The sequence below is a fragment of the Leptosomus discolor genome, chromosome 4, assembly GCF_034619465.1.
Source record: "Leptosomus discolor isolate bLepDis1 chromosome 4, bLepDis1.hap2, whole genome shotgun sequence".
In the NCBI taxonomy this organism is placed as follows: Eukaryota; Metazoa; Chordata; class Aves; order Leptosomiformes; family Leptosomidae; genus Leptosomus; species Leptosomus discolor.
In genome coordinates, this window is record NC_141394.1 from 25272001 (window position 1) to 25298938 (window position 26938).

The 26938-nt window shown below is 38.8% G+C and overlaps 1 protein-coding gene across 1 annotated transcript in view; it reads left to right on the plus strand.

Moving 5' to 3' along the window:
* Window positions 1–26938, plus strand: part of COL25A1 (collagen type XXV alpha 1 chain) — a 318154-nt gene that overhangs the window by 237373 nt on the left and 53843 nt on the right. The window contains exons 11-17 of the mRNA XM_086464793.1: window positions 3561–3587; window positions 5768–5812; window positions 16990–17043; window positions 18607–18633; window positions 20992–21036; window positions 26118–26150; window positions 26314–26349. Coding sequence (XP_086320919.1) covers window positions 3561–3587; window positions 5768–5812; window positions 16990–17043; window positions 18607–18633; window positions 20992–21036; window positions 26118–26150; window positions 26314–26349 — 267 coding nt within the window. The remainder of the gene's footprint in view (window positions 1–3560; window positions 3588–5767; window positions 5813–16989; window positions 17044–18606; window positions 18634–20991; window positions 21037–26117; window positions 26151–26313; window positions 26350–26938) is intronic.

The window sequence follows — 26938 nt, forward strand, 5'->3', positions numbered from 1 at the left end:
CAGTCTAAGGAGTTGGTTGGAAATCTTCACTTATTTCTTGCCTTCTGCTCCTATTGCAAGACCTACATAGAGATTTTGATTGCTGGTCTTACTGTCTGTTCATCAAGTGGACAACACACCACTCTCCCCTGTTCAGTAGAATAACCAGGGAAAAAAATCCACATGGTCATGCTGAATTTCCTATATACATTCTTCTAGAAGCTATCAATTATACCTCTGGAAATGAACTTAAGTCTTGGTTGGAGTTTTGTTTGGGTTTTTTTTTATTTTATCCCTTCATGTTCTTTTCTTTCTTCCAGATTGTATTTACTTGCTTATTTCTCTCTCTCCAGTGTGATTCTGTGCCTTGCTCAGAGGACGTAGGTAACTCATAGAAAATCAGCACTTTACATGAGTTCTGGAGTATTTTACAGTTTTTCAAAGACATTTTCTGTTAGTAGTCTAATTTCAGATTTTCCATTTAAGTGACTGCTGGCAGACTTACGTGGGGGAGGGATGGGAGCTGTAATGGATGAGCTGCTGAGTTTCCAGTGGCTTTGAACTTCTTTCCTAATGCTAGGGAGCAGTGCTTTAAAGAAAAATTGTTCCTATTCAGCTGTTTTCCAGTCTGAACGTTTAAAGGCTAAAAGCATTTGTTATCGTGTGTAAATTGTGAAATGTACCACTTTAGGCAAGCTTTTCGTTTTCTGAGCATACCTTGTCTGAAGGTAGCCGTATTGTTGAGAACTGTTCATGTCATCAGGTGGCATGTTAGTTCAGTGGGTATGAGACACTGTTGTGGTTTAACCCCAGCCAGCAACTAAGCACCACACAGCCACTTGCTCACTCCTCCTTCCCGGTGGGATGGGGAGGTGAATCAGAAAAAAAAATCAAAACTCACGGGTCAAGATAAGAACAGTGTAATAACTAAAATAAAATAAAATATAAAAGCAATAATAATAACATATAATAATAATAGTAGTAGTAGTAGTAGTAATTAAAGGGAAAGACATTTCCAGTTTGAGTAAAGGCTTAAGTACCACAAACTGAAGACTGCTAGTTGTGTAAAATATTTATTGATAAGTATCTGCTGCTACTTCTCTCTGAATGATTCATTTTAAAGGCACAGTAAGAGCAAGACTATGCTACTATTTAAATATTTTTTTATTCAATAACTCCTGTGGAGGGGTTGGAATGATGGCAATGGTGAGGGAAATTCTGGGGAAAGATCTTTTCCTGGAGACATCTGCAATGTCTTGAATTATATCCATCCCACAGGCTGACAGCTGCAAGCACCAGGCACAAAGTGCTCGACAGAGCAGCACATTTAACAGTTTGCTTTTGGGGATAGTATTAATAAGTGAATGATCATTTTACATTCAAAGAGTAACTTTGTATTGAGGGCTCCCAAATGGTAATTTAATATAGCTGAATGTCTTTAGAAGGTTTTATTAGCTTCTTAAGTAGTTAGAAAATGAAGAGGCAATATCCATTTCTTGGACATAAAAGTATCAGGTATAAGCTATATGAAGGTAGTCTTCAGTTGTTCTGTATTCAGTCTGACCTACTGATGGAGGGATTTCTCTTAAGATCTGAAATGCCCCCAAAGTGTCTAATATGCGAAAGGTCAACAGATAACTGATGCCCAGGGCGTAGGCATTTGGAGCCTATTTTGGTAGTGGTGATGTATTACTTCTATTTCTTGGAGTTTTAAAGATGTTAGCCAAATGTGCATCTTTCTCACAGAAGAAGGGGAGGATTGTTGGTTCATCACCTGCCGTGGTGTCAGGCACTGGAAGAAACTTACTTCCTTCTCTGGAAGAAAGGGAAAAAAATTATTCCTTATCCAGCAGGCCATTCTAACCTACCAACATCCACTTGATATGTTTTATCTATTTTTTTTCCATCTTCAGTTTTCTTGGAGGATATCTGCAAGCTGTGCTTAAGAAATAGGCTGTTCTTCATTTACCACATTCAGTATTACTGGTGTCCTCAGCCTCTAGCAAATCTTAGGGTTAGAATTCAAGCATTTACTGAAAAGAAGACCTAATTTAAACAGCGGGTTTTTTTGAAATGCAGTGGGCTGAGGGGATTTTTCTCCAGTCTGAAAAAGCAGATCACTCTGCTTGCTGCTCTGATCTTCACCAGTGCTGGGTGCTTGGGTAATTTTACTTTCTTTTGAAGACAAGGGAGTAAACTTGTCGCCCTGCACCGCACAGGTGGCTTTCAAATGTGTCCCTGCAGTCAAAAGGAGATGCTGACAAGACCATAGTTCTGCTGAGACAATCAGACAAAAGTTTTAAGAAGCAACACTGATCTATGCTTTTGCAAGGTTTGATGCTCAACCTTAGACATATAAATCCACTTTTAAAACTGCAAGGCTTTTTTCTACATCAGTGGATCCAGGACCCAGAATTACCACCAGTGGATCTTTCCTGTGTTAGCAGTTTAAAGTTGCATCGGAGCAATGTACCAACAAGCCCTGCATCTACCAACAGTGGAGGATTCTGCCTAACTTCACACTACATTAAGAATAAAATTGGCCCCACATTTTGAAGCAGCAATCTTTTTCTTTTTTTTTTTCCTGAATAATTACAGTTTTGATATCAATCAACTCTTCTTTTGTCCTGTCACGCATCAGAAGGTTTGGATTATCCAGTTTTGGCTTTTTGTTTTGCACCCTGATGAACTCAGAATACACCTTGCTTGATATATCACCAGCACCCATAGATTACACCAGCTACCGTAGCAGGAACATGGGGAAGAGCGTGTGTAAGAACTGTGGTGGGCATGGTCTGGCTCTTTCCAAAACAGACTGCCAAAATGTGAGAGACATGGTTGGCTGATCTATTTCCCTGCTGCCTCCCCTCTCCACTGGGGCCACAAACCACCTGGGTACTTCAGAGACGCCAGATGAGAAATGGGTCCTATTAATATCAATGAGACTTTAACTCCTGTGTGACATTAAGCAGTTAAGCTTTCCTGAATTGAGATATCTCTTCCTGCCTTCTCAGGTCATGGGGACAAAATGGTGATTCTTTACTTCCCAAGAGCATTCTTAATGATTTCTGAAGTTAATTCTTACTGATTCTCTTAACTTGCAAATGATGGCACAGATCATGTGTTGGGTAAAATAGAGTCATGTATGCTGATACCTAGAAGGTGAAGAGGTTTTTGAGGCTTATGCTTCTCTCTCTAAACAATTGTTTTTACACTGCTGAGCAGATATATTACTGTGGACACACAACTGGCTGTTAGCTGGTATCAGAAAGAGAAAAACCACAGTCGTCTTAATGCTGACAGATTTGTCAGTATTAGAAGAAACAGATGACTTGGAAGAGAAAAGATTAGAAGGGAGGAAAATTTGAGTCTTCCAGTTAGTAGTTAGATCAGTTCCAAAAGAGAAGAGAAAAGATCCATTGTCCATTTTGAGCAAAAAGTTTTACTTTTCCTTGATGTATAAAACATCAGCTGGTTTCAGTCCAGTATTAGAATGCTTACACAATGAGACAGTTTTAATTGGTCATTTCAGTTTAAATTGGCTAGAGTATGATGCTAATTGAATTGTTTTCCCTTTGCAGGGACCTCAGGGGCCTCCAGGACAAAAGGTATAGTATAAACAACAATACTGTGAAAGTGATTATTCCTCCTGGTGCCAAACTGCAAACAGAAAAGGTGAATGGAATTAGCTACCGTACACCACATTGAATCAGTTAGTTTAGGCTCTGAATTTTGTTTTTCCAAAATGCAGCCGTGAGACATCAGATTTCTCATTTCCCCCATCATAGGAAGTTCAAGCAATGCAGAGCAGACTGTTTTCAATCTGTCTGCTTAACTTTCAGGTGAAAAGGTCACTATAATTTTCTGACTCATGCACTGGTACGACTAGGAAACCAAAGTTAAAACCTTGTGAAAGGTGGGGCGATAGAGTTTCTGATTAAATGCATGTCCTTACTCAAGTAGATCAGTGCCATATGACTAAAAAATTGACCAGCAGAAACAAAGGACATAGGTGTTGCTGATAAATGGTGCTTGGTTGGCGGTGTTCAGGTGGTCTACTGGTGTCTTCCTGTTCCTTCGGTAACCCAAAACCTGACTTCCTGGGAATGCTTTTAGCATTATTTACGCTCATTAAAGCCGACAGCTCAGTTTGATGGAGTGAGCTTAGGATTTATGGAATTACAGCATTAAACCAGTCCTAGATATATCAGCAATAACAACTAGTAAGTGGCACTTTTCCAACATCTCACCCATGTACCACAAAAGCAAGTAATTTTCCAGTGGATTTGAAAAGATTAAAATGTTGTATGTATGGAAGATATTTAATAAAATAGGGTTAATTTGTATAAAGAAAAGAAAGAAAGAGGAAGGGAGTTAATATTAACGTATGTGAGAAGGATATATCCTCTTTTTCTTCTGAGGTAATATTCTCAAGGTGAAAGTTTGCATGTCTCTGTTCAAATGGAACTTTTTGAACAAAAGGAAGAAAAACCTGCTGATGTGTAAAGATGTAATCTGAAGGCATATAAATTAGTAGAACTTTTGTCAGCTGTAAACTGTACAGAGCTTGCAGGCTGAAGGAGAGGACTACCCTTCACGTTTGGCAATGCAGGAAAGCAGCATCGTAAAGCTCTACTGATGTCTAAGTTGCCATTATAAAGTTAAACCCTAGGGCTCAGGGAGGAGGGTATTTTACACATACAGCATCAGCAAAACCTATGTGCTGATGGGCTTTTGAATATCGGGTGAACTTTTACTTGACATGATAGAATCAGTTTTATTTATACTTTCTAACATCCTATCTCAACTGCTATAGAAGACTGTCACTGAGAGGAGGAACTGTTATAAATAGGACAGTTTAGTGAGGCTGATGGTTTAATGCCCTCCTGAGCTTTGTCTCAGTCACCTGTCCTCTTTTAGGGTGCCAGCATTTCAAATAGCTATCATGGTTTTGTATTCTGTTAGGGTGTTTATACATGAAAAATAAAAATAGTGCTTTCAGTTTCCTTTCTGAGCAGCACCATGATTATATAAAAAGAGGAAAATGCTGCATAAGCACATGCAGTTTTCCTGCTTTCCTCATGCCTCAGGTTTTCACTGAGCATCGATACCAACAGTTGCACAGATTCCTTCAAAAAAAATTGTCCGTCATGCAGAAACTTATAGTGTGAGAGCTTTGTAAAAACATCCCTCCAATGTTACAAGTTAATGCTAATATTTTGCTTTCCTCCTTTGTCTGCTCCGTGTGTTTGGCCTGTGTTGGCTTTTAAATTTAATTGCAGTAATACTGATGCAGTTTAAAAGGGTATCAGCACTGTCAGGCTGAATTGTTGCAAATTACCTCTTAAAAGGCTTAAGACAGATTGGTGCTACCAGTTACTGAGCTTGAAGCATCCCTCTTGAAGCGTTAATAGTTTTGTTCAAGTGCTGTGTTTGATTGTGTAGGATCAGTCTCAAAATTTAGTGGGAATATTAAATGGAATTGTATTTTAAGTCTTACATTTCTTGTGAAGCATCCACAACATTACAAAGCAACGGCCAGCTTGAAGCTTATTTCTGGAAGAGGCCATACAGTGGGACAGTCATTAAAATGTACAATATGAGAACATGTCTAATTATAAAATCTCAACTGAAAAGAGAGCTCAGCTTGGATAAAAGTTAGTTTCTGAAAAATTTATTGCAGTTACAATAAGCAAGCATTCACCATCATTTCTAAGTACTGTATTAAGAGATGAAAGGTTTCACGACCTGTTTAATTTGCTAAACACCAGCGTCTGTTTCCCACCAGGGTTCTGTCGGAGTGCCTGGTGTTCCAGGGAGAGATGGAGAAGTGGTGAGTTCACTGACTTTGTCAGCACTGGCATTATTTATGTAGTTGATTAAAGCTACTTAGGGCTTGTTCACATGAGCAGTATGCAACCTTACATCTAGAGCTGTGACTTCAAATTGGCTTCATGGAAAAGACTGTACAAACTGCTTTGTGCTCTGAAGTAATTTTTTCTAGTTTTAGTTGAACAGGCAGCAAATGTAATTGAGGTGAAGGTCTGACATTCAGGTTTGATCATGACTGATAGGGTCCAGAGAGAAATGCATATTAGTGGTGTGGAACTTTCGAGAGTATAGTTATAAACTAAGTTTTTTCTGCAGATTTTTTTTTTACTTTTTGTTAACTCAGTCCCATGATGCAAACACTTACTGATATTGGGTATTTATACAGTACCAATACATTGTTAAAACAGCCTATAAATAGCAAATAAAAAGAGACTGGAAACACAGGTAGAGAATGACATGATATTGAAAATGGGGACAAAAATGAAGAGAACTAAATCAAACAGAAATATTCTCAAATACAACTGGGAGGAGATGCTAACTCAGGCAAGTCAATGTCGTCATTCAGTGCCATCACGAAGCTAACTCATAGTTCAGAGCAGCCCTCCATAAGGAGGGTTTGCAGTAAAGCGGCAGGGCTGTTTCACAGCATTACTGAGGTTTGCTGGCAAATCTGGGTGGTGAAGTTTAAATAATATCCCTCCCTGACTGTAAACAGTATTACCATCTGTTGTTCTCACAAGCACTGACATTCCTAGTGAACTTCAAAAGAACTTGCAGGGAATACCAAAAGGAAAAAGTATGATATATGTCATTCGCTGCGTTTAAGCAGCATTAGATGGTCGTGTATAAGGATCATATTATACAATCCCCTCTTCTGTCTCCCTTCCCAAGAGCCCTGGGAATAAAAACACTAAGATGTTTCAGATAATTTAATTTTAATTCCTCTTTCATAACAAAAACAATGTATTGTTTCTAATAGCATAATATATAGTGTTAGTACTGTATCTTGACAGTGTTTATAAGAAGTTATGTAATAATCAGTTATTTCACTTTAGTGATATTGATAATGCTAGGAACCTATTTTTAAAAAATTCAGGGTATTATGACTACTGTGGAAGAACAAAAGTAAAAATATTTAGAATTACCTATATATAGCACATAAGAAATTGTAAGAAAATATTATGAAACAATTTTGCATTAAGACCTGAGATCTTTTCCTTGTTTTATAGCTGCATTCAGTTGCAATGTGAATGGTAGACTGTACTTGTGAACACAGATGCTGTTGCTGTACATAATTCAAGCAATTTTTATGACCAAAGTATGAGTAAAAAGACTCACTTTGTAGCATGATTTCCTTTGGATGTGCAGGAAGATGTAAGATGACTGGACAGGGTGAAGTTGCAAACCACACTGAATAGAGTAGAACAGGTGATTCACGTTTTATCCAAGAGCTTTACTTTTAATAGCATCATCACACAAACTATAGCCAGAAATCTCCACGCAGATGAGCACAAAAAATGGATGTTGATGAAATAAGTCAAATGTGTCAAACATGCAAAACTTCTCTGATTATTAAAGTGTCATTTTGGGAGATGTGGAAATTTTTTTAAGTTGTATTGGCAAGGTTGTTGTATGTCTATTTTTAGGAGACCACATAGACTTAGCTGCAGTCATGTTTCATGGGGAAGAAAAGAAATATGCAATTGCCTTTGATTAAGGAAAAATGCAAACTCATCTTTAAATGCTGTTTATCAACTTCAAATCATGCCTGTAAAAACAGTTTCTAAGATTTTTGATTATGATTTTATGTTTATTTGATTTATTTCAATATTTACGGCACCTAAAACTTGGAAGACATTCTTAAATTATTACCACTTTAATAAAGATGTCAGCATATTTTTAGTGTAGCTGAACTACTTTGGCTTTTAAGAAAAAAGACAATTAATTACTAAACTAAAATCTGGATACCAGGACAAAAAACATACAGAAAAAAATGAAATGTGGTCACATTCTTTTGTTTGCTTTCACAATTGTTGGTTGATATTGACTAGTGAGCATTTCCTTACATGAAGAAAATGTGTTATTTTCATATAATACTAAGCAGATGAAAGTTGAATGTTGATGTCTCTTAAATAGGTAACAAATTCTGCTAGCTTGGAAATAGTGGTAGAAATAAAGTTAAGCTGAAGCAGTATTTATTTAAAGTTAGAAAGTATAGCGCAGCCCAAGACTCCCATGCTAATATTTTGCTGCCAAAAGGTCCATTCTTTCAATTTCTATGAAAAAACAGATTCTCAGTGCAGTGTGACACAGAAGATACTGTTGAATGAAGACCAGAGTAGTAATTTTAAGAGTCCAGCTGTACTATGAGCTGGCTGGTGGCACTATTGGCTTTACTTATACAGATTCATGTTGATTTGCGGAATAGTTGAACTCAAATGTGTGATGCAAGTCATCCCCTTTTAGAAGTTACTTAGTTGAAAGGCTTTACAAAAACCTTACTGTTTCGGTAGCCTTTTAATCAGTGAGCTCACTCTGTCAAACAGCACCCTGTGCAGTGCATGAAGTTCCAAGTTAATATTTTTTCTTAGTTTAAAAGGCAGTGAGTGTTAAGCACATGCTTAAAATTAAGTCTGTGTGTGAATGCTTTCCTCATCTGGACAATGAAATATTTTTCAGCTGATGAATGTCAGCAGTGAATTAGCCTTGCTCTGTCCTTAAGCAGTTGAATAATACAGAGTTAGGTCATCTCCGTCTTGTATGTGTCTCTGTAATTTTCCTTTTCCTTTCCCTTCACCTCTTCTTTAATTAAATAGTGGATTATGGGAGACGATTGACAAGTCTGACCAGTAGGTCTGGGAATGAGATCATAAATTCTGAGTGCACTTAGAACAATTTTCTAATCCCTTAACATATGAACCACTTCTTTTAGACAATCTCTAGATATTAGTAACTGTAATTTTACACAACCCACATGTTTTTGCAGGACTGTTAACTAGTGGACTTTTCTTGTATTAAGAGTAGTAGCAAAATCATTGCCATAAAAACTTCACACATTTTTTTCTTTTAGGCCAAATCCAATGAAACACTACAGGTAGTCTTGCAAGGGCATTTACATTCTTTGTTTGTTTCTACATTTGGGAAACTATAGCCACAGTCTGCTTATCTTGTTGAGAACAGTAACTGGAAATGAGCTGCCTAATAATACCTGCAGCTAGAGAGAGTGTTGTCCCTGGAATGGACAGAAACCTTCTGAGACAGCAAGAAGAATCTTTCTGAGTTGCTCCCTTTCCTTTGCAGACTGTTGTGCAATCCACCCGTAGCAGTTGCTTCCTAGCAAGATGCTACAGGACATAACCTTCCCTTTCTCAATCCCTGGTAAGAGGTCCTCAGACACTCGCATAGTATGAAAAAGGATTACACCTGCATGGAGATATGAGGTTGCAGTGATCAATGCTAATCATGTTGAAATGGCCGCAAAGGGGCTCTTGAAAAGTTCAACTGTGCAAGTATAGAATACATATTCTGGTATTTGTTAGGTGGTACTGATTTGGTAAGGACTCCCAGTGAATGCAGCAACAACACAAGGATAAAAGGAGAGGTTCCCTAAGTAATGATTGCATTTGGCCTGAAGGAACCCAGTTTCTGGAGTCTGTGCAACACACTCTTTGTTTTAAATAGGAGCTTGACTGGAGTGTGTAAACCCCTCACTCTATACTTCCATGGAATGCTTTTTCTTACATAGTACTTGGTATCTTTATTTTTTTTAAGGGCTTATTCATAAGAGAATGTGTGGTCATGATAGAGCCCTTCATTTTGAATTGTTTCAGTAGTTTGACAATAGCAATTTGATAAACCTCAGAAGAATTTCCTTTCTTATCAGTAGACAGAGTCTGGGTGTGCACATTTCTTATTGCTTTCTTCATGCTACTTATTACTCTAATTTACATTTATTTCCCCATCAGTATGTCCTGTACTATGTAGGAGACACATTTTGAAAGTAGTATTATCACATTTCTTTAGAGAAATGTGGGAAGGGTGTGCATCAACTAACATTTTTTCAAATGAAGTATAAAGGAAGGAAGCATCATTAAATGTAGTTCACAAATTCTCAGACAGGTTTGCAGGCCAGCTGAGTCTTGTTGAAGAGCCTTTCCACTTTATTTCAGCTGGTGAGTGGGCCAGGAGAGATTTCCATTCCTTAAACAAACAATTTTAAGTGACTTTTGAGGGGGGTGAAAAGCAAGTTGAAAGGAGGTAATTCAACCCTGGTTTGAAATGGAAATCACAGTAACCTGTCTGAGAAACCACTTTTTTCCCTTCTGTCCTCATTTATATATTTTAGAGTAAAACTAGACTGGATTAGGTTTGGGGCCCTCTTGTATTTCCTTATCCTTAAAATTGATTATATTCTAGTGACTGAAAAATATAGCAATACTGACAGCCTTCTCAAGGGTGAGGTGGATATCAACCAGCTGGTGTAGACAGTTATGCATCTCACCAAAACCAAACCTATTTCAGAACAGCAGCCTCCAGGCTGTTTTTCTGTTACAAACAAGAAAAGCTGGGGCCTCTAGCCACATTATTTTTAGCTGATTAATTCTGGATATGGAAGTATATGCCTCCAAGGCACAGAGCACTCCAATAAGGAGATGCATGCTTTCAACTGCATTGACTCCTTTGATATGGACTCTAGTGGCTGATATAGTTTCAGACCTATTCTGAAGTAGGTTTTATGAATTTGTATTGATAGATTTTTCTCATGTTAGCAGCAGAGCCCAAGCAGTGCTTTACACATTTGAGTGCTCATCGAATTCAGATTCACTTCAGTGTAAGCATTAGGACTGCCCCTACCATGAAAGCATCCGAGGAAATTACTGCATCTATTTATTGGGCAGGGTGCTGAAGGTTGTTCTTTGCCCAAATACAGGAAAGACAGAGACAGTCTGACAATGTTAACACGTTTATGCAGTTAATATAGGCTCAAGATTGCCAGGATGAGAACCGGGGTGTTCTGGTGTGCTGTCCAAAGGAACATCCTTCTGGTTAGTCTTTGAATTATCTCAAACTCCTGGACTGAATGGCTGGGTTGGGTGTATTATTGGCACGTTAGCATTTTGTTTGCCCTGGCAATTGATATTAAATGGAAGAAAAATCCAAACATTTCTGAGTTTCAGAGCATTTTGTTGAATCCAGTTCTGGAAATTATCAGAAGGTTTTGAGTATCTAATGGTGGTCTTCTACATAACTCATTCAGTCATGCCTTGACATTGCAGTTTGCTGATGGAACAGTCTCCTTTCTAAGTCATTGCAGTAGTGACAGTAACTTTGTTAGAGTGCTACTGCTTTTGAGGAACCAAAGTGCCTGTCCCCCCATTGGGGCATCTGGTGTTGACATATGGAACTTAATTGGTATTAATGGCAGCTCCTCATCTACAGGTTAGCTCCTCTAACATGTTAAAGACTTTCTTGTTATTGACAGCAAACATAATGTTGCAAAGTATCTGTTTGAAAATGCGCTGTCATTATTCAACTGATGGGGACCCTGCAATTTCTCTATAGTGTGTAAACAGCAGCAAAAAAATCCCACCGTGTCTACAGCATTCTTCTGTGTAGTGGGTCATGTCATAAAAACAGAATTCTTCTTTTGGGGGTTGGTCCAGTTACTAAAAGGCAAGAGAAAACAGCTTTATGTGAAACAGAAGTTAAAGGCTACCTAAAGAGTTACCAGTTTGGGGCATGACATTTGTGCTTCTGGTAGTTTTGTTACTGCTTTTACAATTACAGCAAAATCTTGTTAGACAATATATCCAGGTAAGATGATGCTGGTATCACAGCATCCCACTAGATTATTTCTCTGTCAATCATGGTGTCAGTTAAGCCCTGTGTTGCTGAGGCAGTATGTGCAAATCATAGCCCATCTCAATGTCAGTTGGGAGAATTTATTTTTGTTGTGTATATCATGGTTGTCCCACGTGATGTTCATTGCACAACACAGCTTTTTTGGTATGGTCTAGCTGAGAATAGGAATGCAGGAGAAGGGCAGAAAGGGTGTGGTGGGTTGACCCTGGCCAAAATGCCAGGTGCCCACCAAAGCCACTCTATCACTCCCCCTCCTTAACTGGACAGGAGAGAGGAGAGAAAAAAATTAACAACAGGCTTGTGGGGTTGAGATAAGGACAGGGAGATCACTCAACATTTACCGTCACGGGCAAAACAGACTCAACTAAAAGAAAATGTAATTTATTACCAATTAACTCAGAGAGGAGTAATAAGAAATAAAACCAAATCTTAAAACACCTTCCCCCCACCCCTCCCTCCTTTCCCAGGCTTAACTTTGATCCTGATTTCTCTCCCTCTTCCCCCCCCAGGGGCACAGGGGGGGAAACAGGGAATGGGGGTTGGGGTCCGTTCATCACTCTGTTGTTTTCTACCACTTCTTCTCCTCAGAGGGAGGACTCCTCACACGTTTCCCCTACTCCAATGTGGGGCCCCCCTCACAGGAGAAAGTCCTCCATGACTTCTTCAGCGTGAGTCCTCCCACGGGTTCAGTTCTTCATGAACTGCTCCAACGTGGGTCTCCTCCATGGGGTGCAGTCCTTCAGGAACCGCCTGCTCCAGCATGAGCCCCCCTCATGGGGTCTCTGGCAGCAAACCTGCTCCAGCGTGGGCTTCTCTCTCTCCACGGGCCACAGGTCCTGCCAGGAGCCTGCTCCGGTGCAGGCTTCCCACGGGGTCACAGCTTCCTTCAGGTATCCACCTACTCCGGCGTGGGGTCCTCCACGGGGTGTAGGCAGCCATCTGCTCCACCGCCCATGGGCTGCAGGGGGACAGCCTGCCTCACCACGGTCTTCACCACAGGCCGCAGGGGAATCGCTGCTCTGGCGCCTGGAGCATCTCCTCCCCCTCCTTCTGCACTGACCTTGGTGTCTGCAGAACATTTCTCTCACATATTCTCACTCCTCTCACTCGCTGCAATTACTGCTGCACAACAGCTTTTTCACTCTCTTAAATACGTTATCACAGAGGCGAAAAACGCTGTCGCTGATTGGCTCGGCCTTGGCCAGCGGCGGGTCCGTCTTAAAGCCGGCTGGCATTGGCTGCATCTGACATAGGGGAAACTTCTAGCAGCTTCGTACAGAAACCACCCCTGTAACCCCCCTGCTACCAAAACCTTGCCACGCAGACCCGTTACAAAGGGCTAGTGACATTTCCTTTAAAGTGACACTTCACACCTCCCCACAGCCTATCCCATTCAGGGAAAATTTCCAAGGGGATGCTCTGAGGGTGGCTTCACACAGTTTCTTTGAGCCTTGCATCTTTTTCTTGTGTGATTTTAATTGGGATCATGAGTTGTGTTTCACATAGGCACTAGAAGGTTTTAGTGATTTCAGTCCCTCTGTCCCTGAGTGATGATTTCTCAGGAGCTCATGACTGCAGAAAGGCAAACTATGACTTAAAATCAGATGTACTGTAAACAAAGTTACTTTTTAAATGGGGATAAAAACACTAGTGAGGCCACTTTTGGAGTACTGTGTCCAGATGTGGGCTTCTGAGTACAAGAGAGACACAGACATACAAGAGAGAGTTCAACAATGGGCCTCGAAGATGAGTGAGAGACTGGAGCATCTCTCCTATGAGGAAAGGCTGAGAGCTGAGGCTGTTCAGCCTAGAGAAGAGAAGTCTCAGGAGGGAATCTCATCAATGTGGTCAAACACTTGAAGGGAAGGTGCAAAGAGGATGGGCCAATAGTTTTTCAGTGGCACTCAGTGACAGGCCCAGAGTCAACGGGCACAAACTGAAGCATGGGAGGTTCCATCTGAACAGCAGGAAACACTTTTTTTACTGTGAGGGTGACTGAGCACTGGCACAGGTTGCCCAAGGAGCCTGTAGAGAGCCATCCTTGGAGATATTTAAAAGCCATCTGGACATGGTCCTGGGCATGCAACTCTAGATGACACTACTTGAGCAGCAAGAGTTGGACCAGATGATCTCCAGAGGCACCTTCCAACCTCAACCATTCAGTGATTCTGTAAAAGAAAAAAAAAAAAAAAGAAAAAGTGCTGTCTCAATTTCAAAGCTAGATGATGTGCAGAAGACAATTGTTTCTGCAGACTAACACCTTTGCTGCTGGTGCTATTAGAGAGAGGTTGCAATATGAGTCAGGAAAGACATTAGCCACGGCCTGGTGAATGTAAAAAATATGAGATATTAAGGATCTTGTTTTATAGCTTCTTTCATTTTACCAAATTGAAAAGCAGTCTGATTGAAATTATTGCATCAGATGACGTTGTTGAATGTGTAGGTTTCCGTTGCATGCGTCATTCCTTGAACAGCAATGTAAAGGTCTTCAGCCTTTTAAAGGGCAGCTATACTTTTTGTTCATCTCCAAAACACTAACTTCTGGGGCTGAAGCATTTTGCACTCCAGTTTTAAGACATGCCTTGATTAATTAATAGATAAATAAAAGTAGCTAAATGGAAGGAAAGTAATCAACTATACTTCCTAACAGAAGTATTTTAATTTATTTTCATGCCAAGAATCAAAATAATCTTTTGGGACCAACATTCCTAAAATAACACAGTATTTTAGTGTATGGCAATGGAAGAGCTACCCACCTTCAAAATGTTACCTGCTTTTTTGCTTCGTAACTGCTCTTGGAATTTCCTAACTGATGGGAGGTCTGTCAAGGCTTTGCTCTTTTTTGGATTTGGTTTGAGTGTGGTGGGTGGGAGGTGGGTTTTTTTGTTTGGTTGGGTTTTTTTGTTAGGCTTTCATGGAATTGTTAGAATATCTACGCATAAAGCCAGACTGTCTTTCCTACAAGATGTGTAGTGTGAAAAAAGGAGGCCCCCTGGCACAAAGCTGGTTTTGCTGTGCACTAGAAGTGTTCACAAAGGGTAGGATATAGAGTAGCTTCTGTGCTGTACATTTTTATTTTATGTTATTACTCCCTGATTCCTTATCATGGACAAGAAAATACAGTACTAAAATAAGGAAAGGAATATTGTAGGTATGACAGAAAATTCTTTTAGCCCCTGTTCTTCTGGCTAGTAGAAACAGAAGGATAATCACTTCAAAAGCATAAAGCCACAACGTCATTTCTGTGCTGTCCTTCTAGGTTTGCCTTCAGTCTTTCCCATTCCCAGAGCTAATTTCTCTGTGCTAATGCCTCTGACTAGTACTTTTGGTGCCAGAAGTGTAGCACTGGCCATAGGAAAGCTGCGTATCGGTGAGAAATGAGATTATTGGTATGAATAGGGATTTACTATGATTAGGTGGCAGCCTGAAGTCTTCACTTTTTTCCAAAAAAAAAGAATTCTTTTGTTCCATTTTTGCAGTCTCCTTTTTGACAGAGTAGTAGCTCTCTGCAATCATAGCACTGATACGTAAACCTGGGAGGAAAGTGCAAGCTTGGGACTTCAACCCTTTGATTAGAGATTTAAGCCCCTGAAAGTGCCAGCCGACAGCAGCTGTTTTAAAGCGAAGGGGACAGAAACAAACTTGTTTGGGGTGTGGGGAAGAGGAGAAACACGTGTATATTCATTGGTCCCTTCTGCTTCATTTCGTCAACTGGCAGTTTTCTTCAAGTGCCTTTTAGGTCAATCCTTTAGGACACTTATGCCTAATCTCCAACAGCTTCAAATCCTGACCACTCATACATCAAATGCCTGTGCTACTATATCAGCCTCAGAGCTACTGTAGTACAAAGGAGCCTTGAAAAAGGGCTGACTCAAATGGCTATTTAATTCCCTGTGCGTTTAACGGTACCTAACACTTTTTCTCTGGCTTGGAAAATACCTCCCTAGAGCTTTGCTAGAACCTCAATGGTTTTATTTTATATTTTGAAATAGTCCAACTCTTGATGAAATTGAAATGTAATTGATGACGTTGTTACCTAATTTAGAAATAGAATGGAACCCGCTTTCATGGAGAATCAGAGTTTATCTATCAATGATTAAAATATGGCCATGGAAGTAAGAAAAAGTCCTTTCTTAATGGAAGGTTTTTATGGAGGATTGGAAGATTCATGTTGCGTTTGGATCAAGCCTTTATCTTAACCCCTCTGTAACTTGAGTAGAGGCTTGGTTCATTGTGTCTACTGACTTTGAATACTGTATGAAAATTATCCACTGAGTTTCTGATATGAAGTACCGTTTCTAATTTGATTACAATGTTAGCTATTGTATTTAACTTTTACTCATTTTTATACATTTACATAGCAAAGGGCTTATAGAAGAACCTAGTTGCAGACTTTTTCAAATCTTTTTTTGGATGTTATTTTGATGTGCTTTGCCACCCCAGAAGTGCAATGCAGTTGTGTACATAAGGGTTACCAAAAAAGACAGATATTTCTTATGAAGCTGAGGCATGATTCTGCAGAAGGTTTTACATAATTAGTCTTAATTGTTTTGCAATAAAGTCTAAACATTGCTTTATCATTTTACCTAAAATAAATAGTATCTGTGTTTTTTCCATAAATCTGGGAATTGAACACTAGGAAATATCTTTAAGGGTTTGTTTTGCATTTTTTCTTGTTTGTTGGTTTGATTGGGTTTTTGTTTTAAGATTTTTTGGAAAAAAAAGTTTGTAAATAATTGTTATTTGTTGATTTACTTATGAAAATTATTTATGACTCCTTGAACTGTGGAAGAATATATATACTATCCATTAAACACACTCAAAATTTGCAGCATTGATATAATACTGAAAACTTTTAAACCATTTAAATTTACTTTTCAGCCAGTGGTCTGCCTTCCATATGAGACCAGAAGCACAAATGTCAAAATCGTTTAAGATAAGTCTTTCTTGCAGTATTTCTAAGTTGTGGAGAAGAGGCAAGCATTGGCAGTTTTGCTGGGAAGACTATGCTTTTAAGGTCGATTGGCCAGCTTTTCAAAATCAGAAGTCACAGTTCTGCTTTCTGTTTAGTTTGACATCTGTGTATTTCCACCACCTTCAGTGGAATTATTTCCTATTTATACAGGAGTTAATTACAGTTAGTCCACTAACTGATGAAATAAGGCATTTTAGTACCCAACTGTGGAGTGTATATTCGCAGAGTCTTTTAAAATTTTGTTTATCATTACTTACCCGATATGAGACAGTAAGGGAAATGCTGCTAATATACTTCATCATGTCTTTCTTAATCCCATCTTTTCTTTTCTCTGCCTTTAGGGTGAACCTGGTTTGCCCGGCATAGCGGGAGAGAAGGGAGCAGCAGGGCTTAAGGTTGGTGTTGAAAATGGATTAAAAACTGAAGCACACAGTATGTGAGTGCATGTATAGATGACAGTCATGCTTTCCAACTTGAGTTTATATTCTGACTGGCTTTTAATGATCTGCTCTCTCCAGTGATCAGTGCTGTAAGAGGCTTTACACATTTCGCCATAAAGAAGCATATTCTTCTGCTATGCATGTGTAATTCCAGTCAGTGGCACTGACACATACTCATCCACTGCCAAGTGAATGCAATATGCCTGCAAGTGTTTGGGAATTTGGGGACCTTTTTAGAAAGGCTTTGTTTATGCTCTTTACAATGTGTTTCAGGCTTCTTTTCAAGAACTACTGCAGTCGATTCTTTGAAAAATGTCAGGGTTGAGCCTTGAGGGCTGATCCTGCTACTATGGAAGTTAGCAAGAAGCCTCATTAGGAGCATGTCTCGGATTGTATTTGTTACATCAGAATGGCTCTTTGCACTTGTTTTATTGTTAAATAATTTGTTCTGCTGTTTTAATATTGAACAAGTGAAATAGAACATAAAGCTTATGACAACTTCATTTAAAAGAAAGCTCGACATGTCTGAGATGATGGGATCTGTGGGCCTCTTGGAACGGGTAATGCTAAATTCTAATCCCATCAGCTCTGAGGGTGTGTCTTTGGTGCACATGTGCTTCTCTGCACAGCTGATTCTGTGCATCACGCTGCTGCTGACAGACACGTAGGGCAGGCTTTTTACTTTTACTGACTCGCTGCTTGTCCACCAGGAATGAAAACAAACCATTTGGGAGCATGACCTTTTCTTGCTTTGTATGCAGAAGCAGCCAAATTATGGCAGTTGATGCTTGATTCGTATTCACAGCAGTAGACTTTGAGTTGCCTAGCGACCGCCAGCCATCAGAAGGGGTAAAGACGAGCCAGAGTGCAGTTCTGAGACAGAAATGCAGAGATAAGTTGTCAGGCTCAGGCTGCTGTGCGAAAGTGCATTTGACGTTGAGACAGTTTCTCAAGCAACTTGTAATTTTGAAAAATAATGATTATAAGCCATCTTTTTGTTACAGAGAATGTAAGAAGCACTGAAAGCTCTTTGCTCTGAATCAACTATAAATTAGTTCAAGATTAAGGCATTTTGTCTCTCGCAAGGAGCCTTCTAAGTCATCAACAGAATCATAAGACTATTCCCTCACAGTCAGCCTTCAGATTTTTCCTTTGTTCATTCCCAAAATAAGGAGAACCAAATGTAAGAGTCATCTAGATCCTGGCAGGCCACTTCACAAAGACCTATGCCTGTTTGTCAGCGTTTAATTTAGGACAAAGTGGGGGAAAAAAGTCTTTACATGCAAATCATTAAGCTTTTAAAATTATGTTAAAGATATATTGTCTGTTGAGTTCTATTACATTTACATATGGTATTCTTTATTGAAGATTTTCTGGTTGGATTTTATCATTTGAGACAATGTCATCAGTAGTGACATAATTGTTAGTAATTGACATTCTAATGATAGTAATACTAACACTTTGATTTTTGCTTGTATTAGTAACTTATGACTTCTTTGCTCCAATTATTTTTATCAGGGTGACCCTGGAGAAAGAGGAGAAAAGGTGAGATAAGTTTCGCTTTGTTTGTGGTGGTTCTGTTTTGGAGAACTTCTTGGAGAACTGCCAGTACACTGATTCCAAGTTTAAAAAGAAATAAATACAACTGTTACCTAGAACTTGAGCAGCATTGTGCAGCCTTTACAAGTGTCAAATAATACCTACTAATGGAAGCTGCTGATATGCAATTACTGCAGTGGGATTAGTCAGAGAGCAGTGGTCATGTGCTGTACAGTTGAGCAACTGTGCAACTAAGCGTTACTATGATTAGTCTCAGAAAAAAGATGAGTCTCTCTGAATAAATGAGATCTCCACACATTTCTCATAACTTGGTTTCAATGCTCTGTCATCTGTGTGGAGTAAAACAATTAGGTAACAGAGTGATAACTGCATAAACTCTAAATGATATACGGGTAACCAGTTCTCTGCATAGTAAAAGTGGAGTCCTCCATTCTTGCTTGGATCAGTTTAAGCAAGAGCAAGGGAATCTGCCCCAATGGTCTTAGGCTATAGACTGTCTGGAGAGGTATCAGCAGCACAAATGGTACACTAACAGTGCTCTGACTTGCAGAGAGCTGGTGAGGAGTTATTTCTCTGACAACCACAGTCATGCCAAGACAAGACAAGGGCGCTGCACAAGCTCCACACTGAAAAACATGGGTGTAATTCTCCTCTTCCAGGGAGATTACGAGCTCCAGTAGAAGCACTTATGTGAGAGTATGCACTGAGTGAGAGTCAAGCTTCTGTGTCTGTACAAGGGCAGTTTGAGAAATGGCATAAACCTTATTTTGAACAGGAATCTGTACACAGCCTCATCTTCTGCACATACACTGAGACATGTTTTTAAAAAGTAACTTGCTCATAGTCAGGTGCAATTTGCTCTTGAGAAATGTTTACTCATGTCTTTGCAGCTGCAATTGAATTTCACTTCCAGATCTGTGTAAATCCATGTAACAGCAGCTGGAAGCATGCTTTGCGAAGGCAATTCATTTCACATTTTGAAAAGCACATCATAAAAACAATCCAGGGGAATCTTGAAAGTGTATGCCCCACATGTAGAAGTAAGTATCTAGGAATCTCTTTTCATGAAATCGTTACTTTGGTTAAAATTATATTTGTTGGAGAACTTCAGTAACCCTTCATTTGTTTTCCAACACAAAAGGAATAACTGTAAACTTGAACATACACTGAAATTTTTTTACTTAAAATCATTATATTTTTCAATTATCATCCTTTATCTTTTCCTAAAAAATGTAATTAATATGCTAGATCACATCAAATGAACTTGGGATGACTTTCCTAACAGTTACTGTTTTGTGTTTCCATGTTTCATCAAGCCCTCATTTAAAGTGCTGCTAGATTGCTAGCTAGTTCCCATTGTGTCAGTGACTGTGATATACAAAATGGTCTCTGTTATAAGTCCTCTGAATGGAATTTTACATTAAGGTTTTCAGAGCGATATGACAGGTTCTGAATAAATATTGTTATTTGAATACTACTACTAGTTATCTGACCAAGACCTACTAGAATGTTTTTTAGCCTACTTAGTCTCAACATTTATCAATATTTTTGGCATTTTAAATATTTCTCACACTTTACACGAACCTCAAGTCCCACAGAAATTTTTTGCCTATAGTCTCATATATAACGAGGACCTTTTAGTGTAGCCTGGACTTGTTATATGGCTATATGACTATAAATGGAAACCGGGTCTTTTTACAGATAAATCTTTTGAAATGTTTTCTTTCAAAGTTGTCTTTAAAGTAGAAAATGCCTACCCAGCCATGAACAGGTGTTATCTGAATGTCACTTTTTTAACAATAAAGAATGCACAGAATTTGAGCTGAGATAACAATCTTTCTTGGCTCCTTGGAGGAGTGGCGTTCAGTGAAGATTTTCTAGTTTGTGAATCATTCATGAAGGACTTCAGACTCAGAGAGTATATGCCATAAATTACTTGAGTATCCTAATAAAAATTTGAATTGTGTAACTGTTGCCTGAATTTGATCAGGTGCATTTAGGCGAATGTCTCTGTTGGAAAAAAAATATGTACTGGTAATTCAAAATGCTGAGTCATCATGAAGTCATTCCTCCATTGCTAAACTACAGTGAACTGGGGAATTCTGATACTGACAGGCAGTTTAATAGTTTGTGGGGCTTTTTGAGGGCCTGTGAAAGGGATTACAGTTATAGTAAAGATTGTATAAGACATAGCAGCTATATAAACAGTGCTTCCTGACCGTGTCATAGAGAGACTGACTACCTGATTAACGAAATCATCTTACTAATCATGTTGGAATGCTGACTTTGCATGCTGTGTTCTTACATAAAATCATTAAAATGTAGTATGTATTTTAATTATAGGGTGATGCTGGAGAAAATGGACCAAAGGGTGACACAGGCGAAAAGGTACACTACTTATTTTAGAGAAGAAAATGCATGCTTTAGGCATGCTTACAGTATAACCAGCTAATGAAAATAATCTGATCAAAAGAAAAATGCATTTTCAAATTGTTGGGTTTTTGTAAAGGTGCTGAGTGATTTGACTGAGTTCACTTTTATGAACAGCAGAATGAATGTCACTGTTCTGTTCAATTAAGCATAAAATTCCTGACTTTATACAGCAGCAGCTTTAGTACAGGATACATCAGCATGTCTCTAATTAGCACTCCTCTTTGCTGAAATTTGCGTCATACAGAAACTTTTGTCACAACCTGCCAGACTATTGGAACTAAGTCTGCTGAGTTATAGCCATTTCTGATACATCCTTTTGTGTTTCCCGTTCTGTGTTCCCCTCAAAGACAGGGACCAAGCCAATATGGGAGGAAAAATATGATATCGTGATAGGTAACTTCCCTCTGAATTGCCAACTGAGCAATTGAGAGTTGAAAATAAAAACTATGTTTTAAATCTTTTTGCCAGAGCACATCAGCAATACTTAATCACTTAATGCCTTGTTAGTTCATTGTTGCAAAGCACCAACGTGTCATAGAAGTCACTAAAGAGTAGACATTGTCAAAATTTTACTTTACTTTGTTTTGAGAGCAGATTTAGATTAGATATTAGGAAGAGATTGTTTACTGTGAGGGTGGCAAGGTGCTGGAACAAGTTGCCCAAAGAAGCTGTGGCTGCCCCCTCCATGGAAGTGTTCAAGGCCATGTTAGATGGGGCTTTGAGCAACCTGGTCTAGTTGAAGATGTCCCTGCCCATGGCAGGGAGGTTGTAACGAGATGATCTTTAAGGTCCCTTCCAAGCCAAACCATTCTGTGATTCTATGATTATGTGAGACTCATGCTGCATCACTGCAAAAGAATCCAAAATTGCACTTGAGCTTTTAAATGTGCTTTACTTGCACAAGTCACAGTCTTTAGCAGTCAGAGAAAAGCCTGCATGGCACAGGAAGAAGGGTCAGTCATAATGATCTCTTCTGGCCATTGCTTTGGAACTCATACACTTCTAAAAACATTCATTTTATTACTACTTGGACAGAAACATCAAAACTTCTTCTTGTACCACTATATGTGTAATTGCTTAACCAACTGACATCAGTTTAGTGCAAGGAGAAATTTGTGACTGATTTATCAAGCTGATAAGGAATGCATGCAAATCTTCCAGGTCCTATCCTTTGGATACAGTAAAGCTATGTTTTCAAGAACAGAAGGATTTTATGGAGCATATTCTAAAATCAGCAATTAAAAATAGACATTATATTTAAGAATAGTCAAGTTGTTTGATTCCCAGAGTTCATTTAAATAATATTTTATCTGCAGTCATGCCTATTAACCCAGATGAAAGTCTTAAGAACCTTATTTAGTTACTTGCACAATGTATGTCTGTAACATCTTGATCTACATTTATGTGATTCAATAATATAATCTGTCAGCAAGTACGAGGTTGTTGTTCAGATAGATAGTCTTGCAACAAGTAAATGGGAAGTTTATAGTCTCTCGGAAGCCTAGTGTAGCCTCACTTGTTGCTTTTCTGCTTTAGCAGCTGCGAGAGTGAGCTTGCATCCACTAGAATGTCCGTACTGCACTGTGGGCTGCAATGCGCACATCTCCCTGCTTGGGATCTTGTTTAAGGAAAGAAAAAGTTCTCTCTTTCTTTCAATGGGAGATCCTTTCTCCCCAAGTATCATGTTTTAAATATTTCTGCATGAGCTTCCAACAATTTGGTAGTCTAGTTGGGATCAACTTCGGAAAGTATAGGTCATCAAGAGACTTCTTATACTGCTGAATCAGAAGAAATTTCAATAAACTTGTTGAACTTCATCATACATGAGTCCCCATCTCTTCCAGGCTTCATGTAAGTTTCAGAGGTGGGGTGGTAACATGGCAACATATGCTGTTTGCGTGGAATGCATTGCTTTAACTGTAACAGGCTAGAATCCACTGCATGAATTTTTACAACAGTCATCGGAACTTTGACTTAGTTGACTTTCATTGGTTTTCCTCCATTTTTCCTGCCCGCAAGACAATCTGCCACCCAGAAAAAAGATCCAGATCTTACAATATTGCTCCAGGTTAAAGTTTCTGATAGATAGCTCTGCAAACAGTACTTTGTAGGAAGCTTGAGAGTGGTTTTTGACAGATAATTTAGGAGTGAGCATTACAGCTGGTGTCATTACATTACATTTGTACTACTTAACAAGGACTATATTATTCCTGCTCTTCAGCATAGGGGGAAGGTTTTGCTGTATGATCATTATGTGTAACTCTAGCATGAATTTGCCAGCAATGGCTAATTACATAAGTGCTAGAGGAAATGAGAATGACTATTACAGCCATGTTTAATTAACATGTTCACAAAGTAGCCTTGACTTTTTTTGGTTTTTATTTTTGTATTTTTTTTCTGTATTGTGTCTGCACTTTCTTTACTGATGTCATGATCATCTTGAGGAGGCAGTTAAACTTACCTTGACTATAAACCCTGCTATAATGCAGGGTTTCAAAGCAGCTCAATAGCATTCCTTCTGTGTTTTCCACTGGGTGTTTTCTACTGGGCAGGAAATTAACATAAAAACTATGTCTTTGTCTTAAAAGAAGCAAATTTCACAGCCTTATTAATGCATTATGCTCATACATATTTTCTGTTACAGTTTTTCCCTACTACACAACCTGTGCCTTGTCTTTGGGTAGCTCTTGAAAGTTTGGGGCATGTGTTACATTGTGGAACTTCAGTAGCAGAGGAGTACTGAAAGTTTTTGCCAGCTGAACACTTGTGGGGGGGAGTGTAAGACTTATTAAGGCTCAGTTTTTAAAGACTGTTTTTAAGAGAGGTGCTGGATGTATTCAGAGATGAGATAAGGCTAGTATCCATTCAGTTCTCAGGCATTCTACCACATATATGCACAAACCCTTCCTGCTTAGTAAACAGACTCTTAATTTTATTTAAATAAATGCAGAAACCATTGCACTATATCATAATGCTGCACATATACTTAAGAGATTTAATTCACAGTTCCCAAAACTTAAAAACATTTCTTTAAAAGCTTAAATAATGTTTCTGTGAGATAAATACTAAATTTTCATTTGTATGGTGGGAGAGAGATCAGGTGACAACAGTTTCAGACTTGATTTAGGAACAGGTTCCTGTTTGTACAATTAATGTAGCTTTGTTTTCTGAACTGCTGTACCTAGTGGCTCTCAGAAATATGGACTTGGGTGCCTACTTCTTGACATGTGACTTAAGAAAGAAACAGTCTTTGTTGAATTGTCCTACTTTGAAGACAGTGTCAATGCCAGACTTGAATTCTTGCCTCTACTCGTCTACTGTAGCCTTGGTCCCTAGAAACTACCAAGTATCTTCCTTCTGTGTGTGTGTTCCCCTGCTAAAGTTTCATTTCCAAACTGTCTGACTCATCAGAGAACTGAGAACATGCTGTACCATATTTTTTCTTTAATCCCATATTAATTTTCATTCTTGCATGAAGGTGGATTGTAAATACTTTGTGTCTTATTTTCCCCATATCCATCATTATCCTTTAAAATGTTTAACTGGTGAATGTCTTCTACCAGTTGCTTTGCTACTTTATAGCTGTAAAAAGTCTTTGAGGCTTTGCAATTGTACATGCTTGTAAGGGATATCAGCAGTATCACTCATGCATGTCTATCAAAATGAGGCAGCTCAGATTTCCAGACATGAATCAACCCTTCATAATACTGAATTTTGTGTTTTCTTCGCACAAGAACAAGCTGCAGTAACTGTGTAGAGGAAATCTATTCCTGTTTGTCAAAGAGCAGTGAGCATGTTATCTGGCACCATTTACTTTCATGAGACAATTACCAAAAAGACCCCATACCCAAACCAACTTTAAAACTATGGCACTCACAGAACGCTTCCTGCAACTTGATGAACCATCAGGAATGGGTATCCCCTATTTGTATTTTAATACAAAGAATGTTAAGCTTTTATACTCTGCTTATACATCTTCGAAGTGGATTACAGTACTGGCTCCTATGCTACATATGTAAATCACTAGCAGGCTGTTGGGGAGCTGGAAGTTGATGCTGTGTAGCAACCTGCTACTTTCAATGAACAATCAAAATTTATTTTGAATAACGAATAATGAGACAGTTCTCTAAATATAAGCACTTTAGCCATCTTCAGCAGCGTGTAGTTTGACTAGCAAACTTTTCATGTTTGTTTGGCATGTCACTTAAGAAAAAAAATGCAACAAAGTGAGTATAAAAGAATTTTAAGGTTCCTGTGACAATTGCACAAAACTAGGAGCTAAATGGTTCCTTGGCCACGTCACCCACTGATCCTCTGCCCTGGTGCATATCACTCTCTACCAAATCCAGTCAACCCAGCAAAACACAGGTGAATCTTTTTGAATGCTGGATGCCTCCTCAGAACAGAGACCTTTCCTGAGTACATAAATTACTATAGCTCTCTCATCCTGTAAAGTATAACACTTAACTGCATTAAACTCTCAGCTTAAATATGCTAAAGAGCTGTGGAAATAAAACTATGACCTGTCCTGATGGGGATAAACACATAGGTCACTAGCGGTTTTTTTCAAGGCGAACCTTCATTAGCACTAAAAGCTTTGCAAGTTGAGACCTGACACTTGCCATCTGTAGAATTAGGTCAAAAAGATTGCTCATGTTCTTTGTAAATGGCAGTAAATTATTTTTAATGTATATCAGCAATTTAGAGATGTCAAAGTATATCCCATCTTCTGGCTTTATGAAGTATATTTATACAAAATCTGCAGTTATTACCTCTACATTATGAGTTGTGAAATTTAACTGTTATGCTGTTTAGATGAGTGAAACTGAATCTCTCTGCATGTTCTTGAAAGCAATACTGTTCCTCTTCTGAATCACGCCAATTTAATTCATTGGGTAAATTCCTATGTAGCAGCTAAGAGAACAGGTAATCTTGCTATATAAATCTTGCTCTACTCTTGCATGTTTCGTTATATCTGTTTCCTGAAAAACTGTATATGTAGTAAGTGTGATTATTTCTTGTGGATTTTGTATTAGGGTGACCCTGGTTCTTCTGCTGCAGGAATTAAGGTAATTTAGTTTTAAAGCAGTTGTACAGGGAGAAGAGGGGTGGTTGGTCTGTGTTACTGTGTAGTGTCACAGGCATTGCAGGTACCCTTAATGTTATAGTTTTCCCCAGCTCTGTTTTTAATTCATTGTGTCAGATCTCATACCTTTCATCTCTTTCTTTTAGGGTGAACCTGGTGAATCTGGACGGCCTGGACAAAAGGTATTAGTTGGAAATGTGCAGTTTTCCTTTTCTTCTCTGATGGATTTGTGGTAAACAGTGTTACACAGATGTTACCAGTGCCACTTACCTGTACTAGGATGAGCTCAAGGCAGTACAATTTAACAGCCCAAGGCCTGCACACAGTTGGTGTATGATCATTTTGTATTTTAAAAAAGCACAGGAATGATGATACTAATTAACATGAAAAGGAATATTAGACTTACCCACCTCCCCTTCTAGCCGCAGCACACTTCTTGCATTGAAAGCTTATTGAATTGCTGCTGGTTAGACTAACAAAGAATGGCTCTGCTCCTTGGGTGATCACAAGTTAACTCTGCATGTTTGACTGAATATTAACCTTCAGGCTACAGTACATTATAACATCTCATTAGGAAGAAAATAAATATTGACTAGAATCCCTTTCACATAGTATCATATAATACCAGATTGGAAGGGACCTCAAGAATCGTCTGGTCCAAACTTTCTTGGCAAAAGCATGGTCTAGATAAGACGGCCCAGCATCCTGTCCAGCTGAATCTTAGAAGTGTCTGATATTGGGGAAGCGGCCAAGGTTGGGGACCTGTAAGGG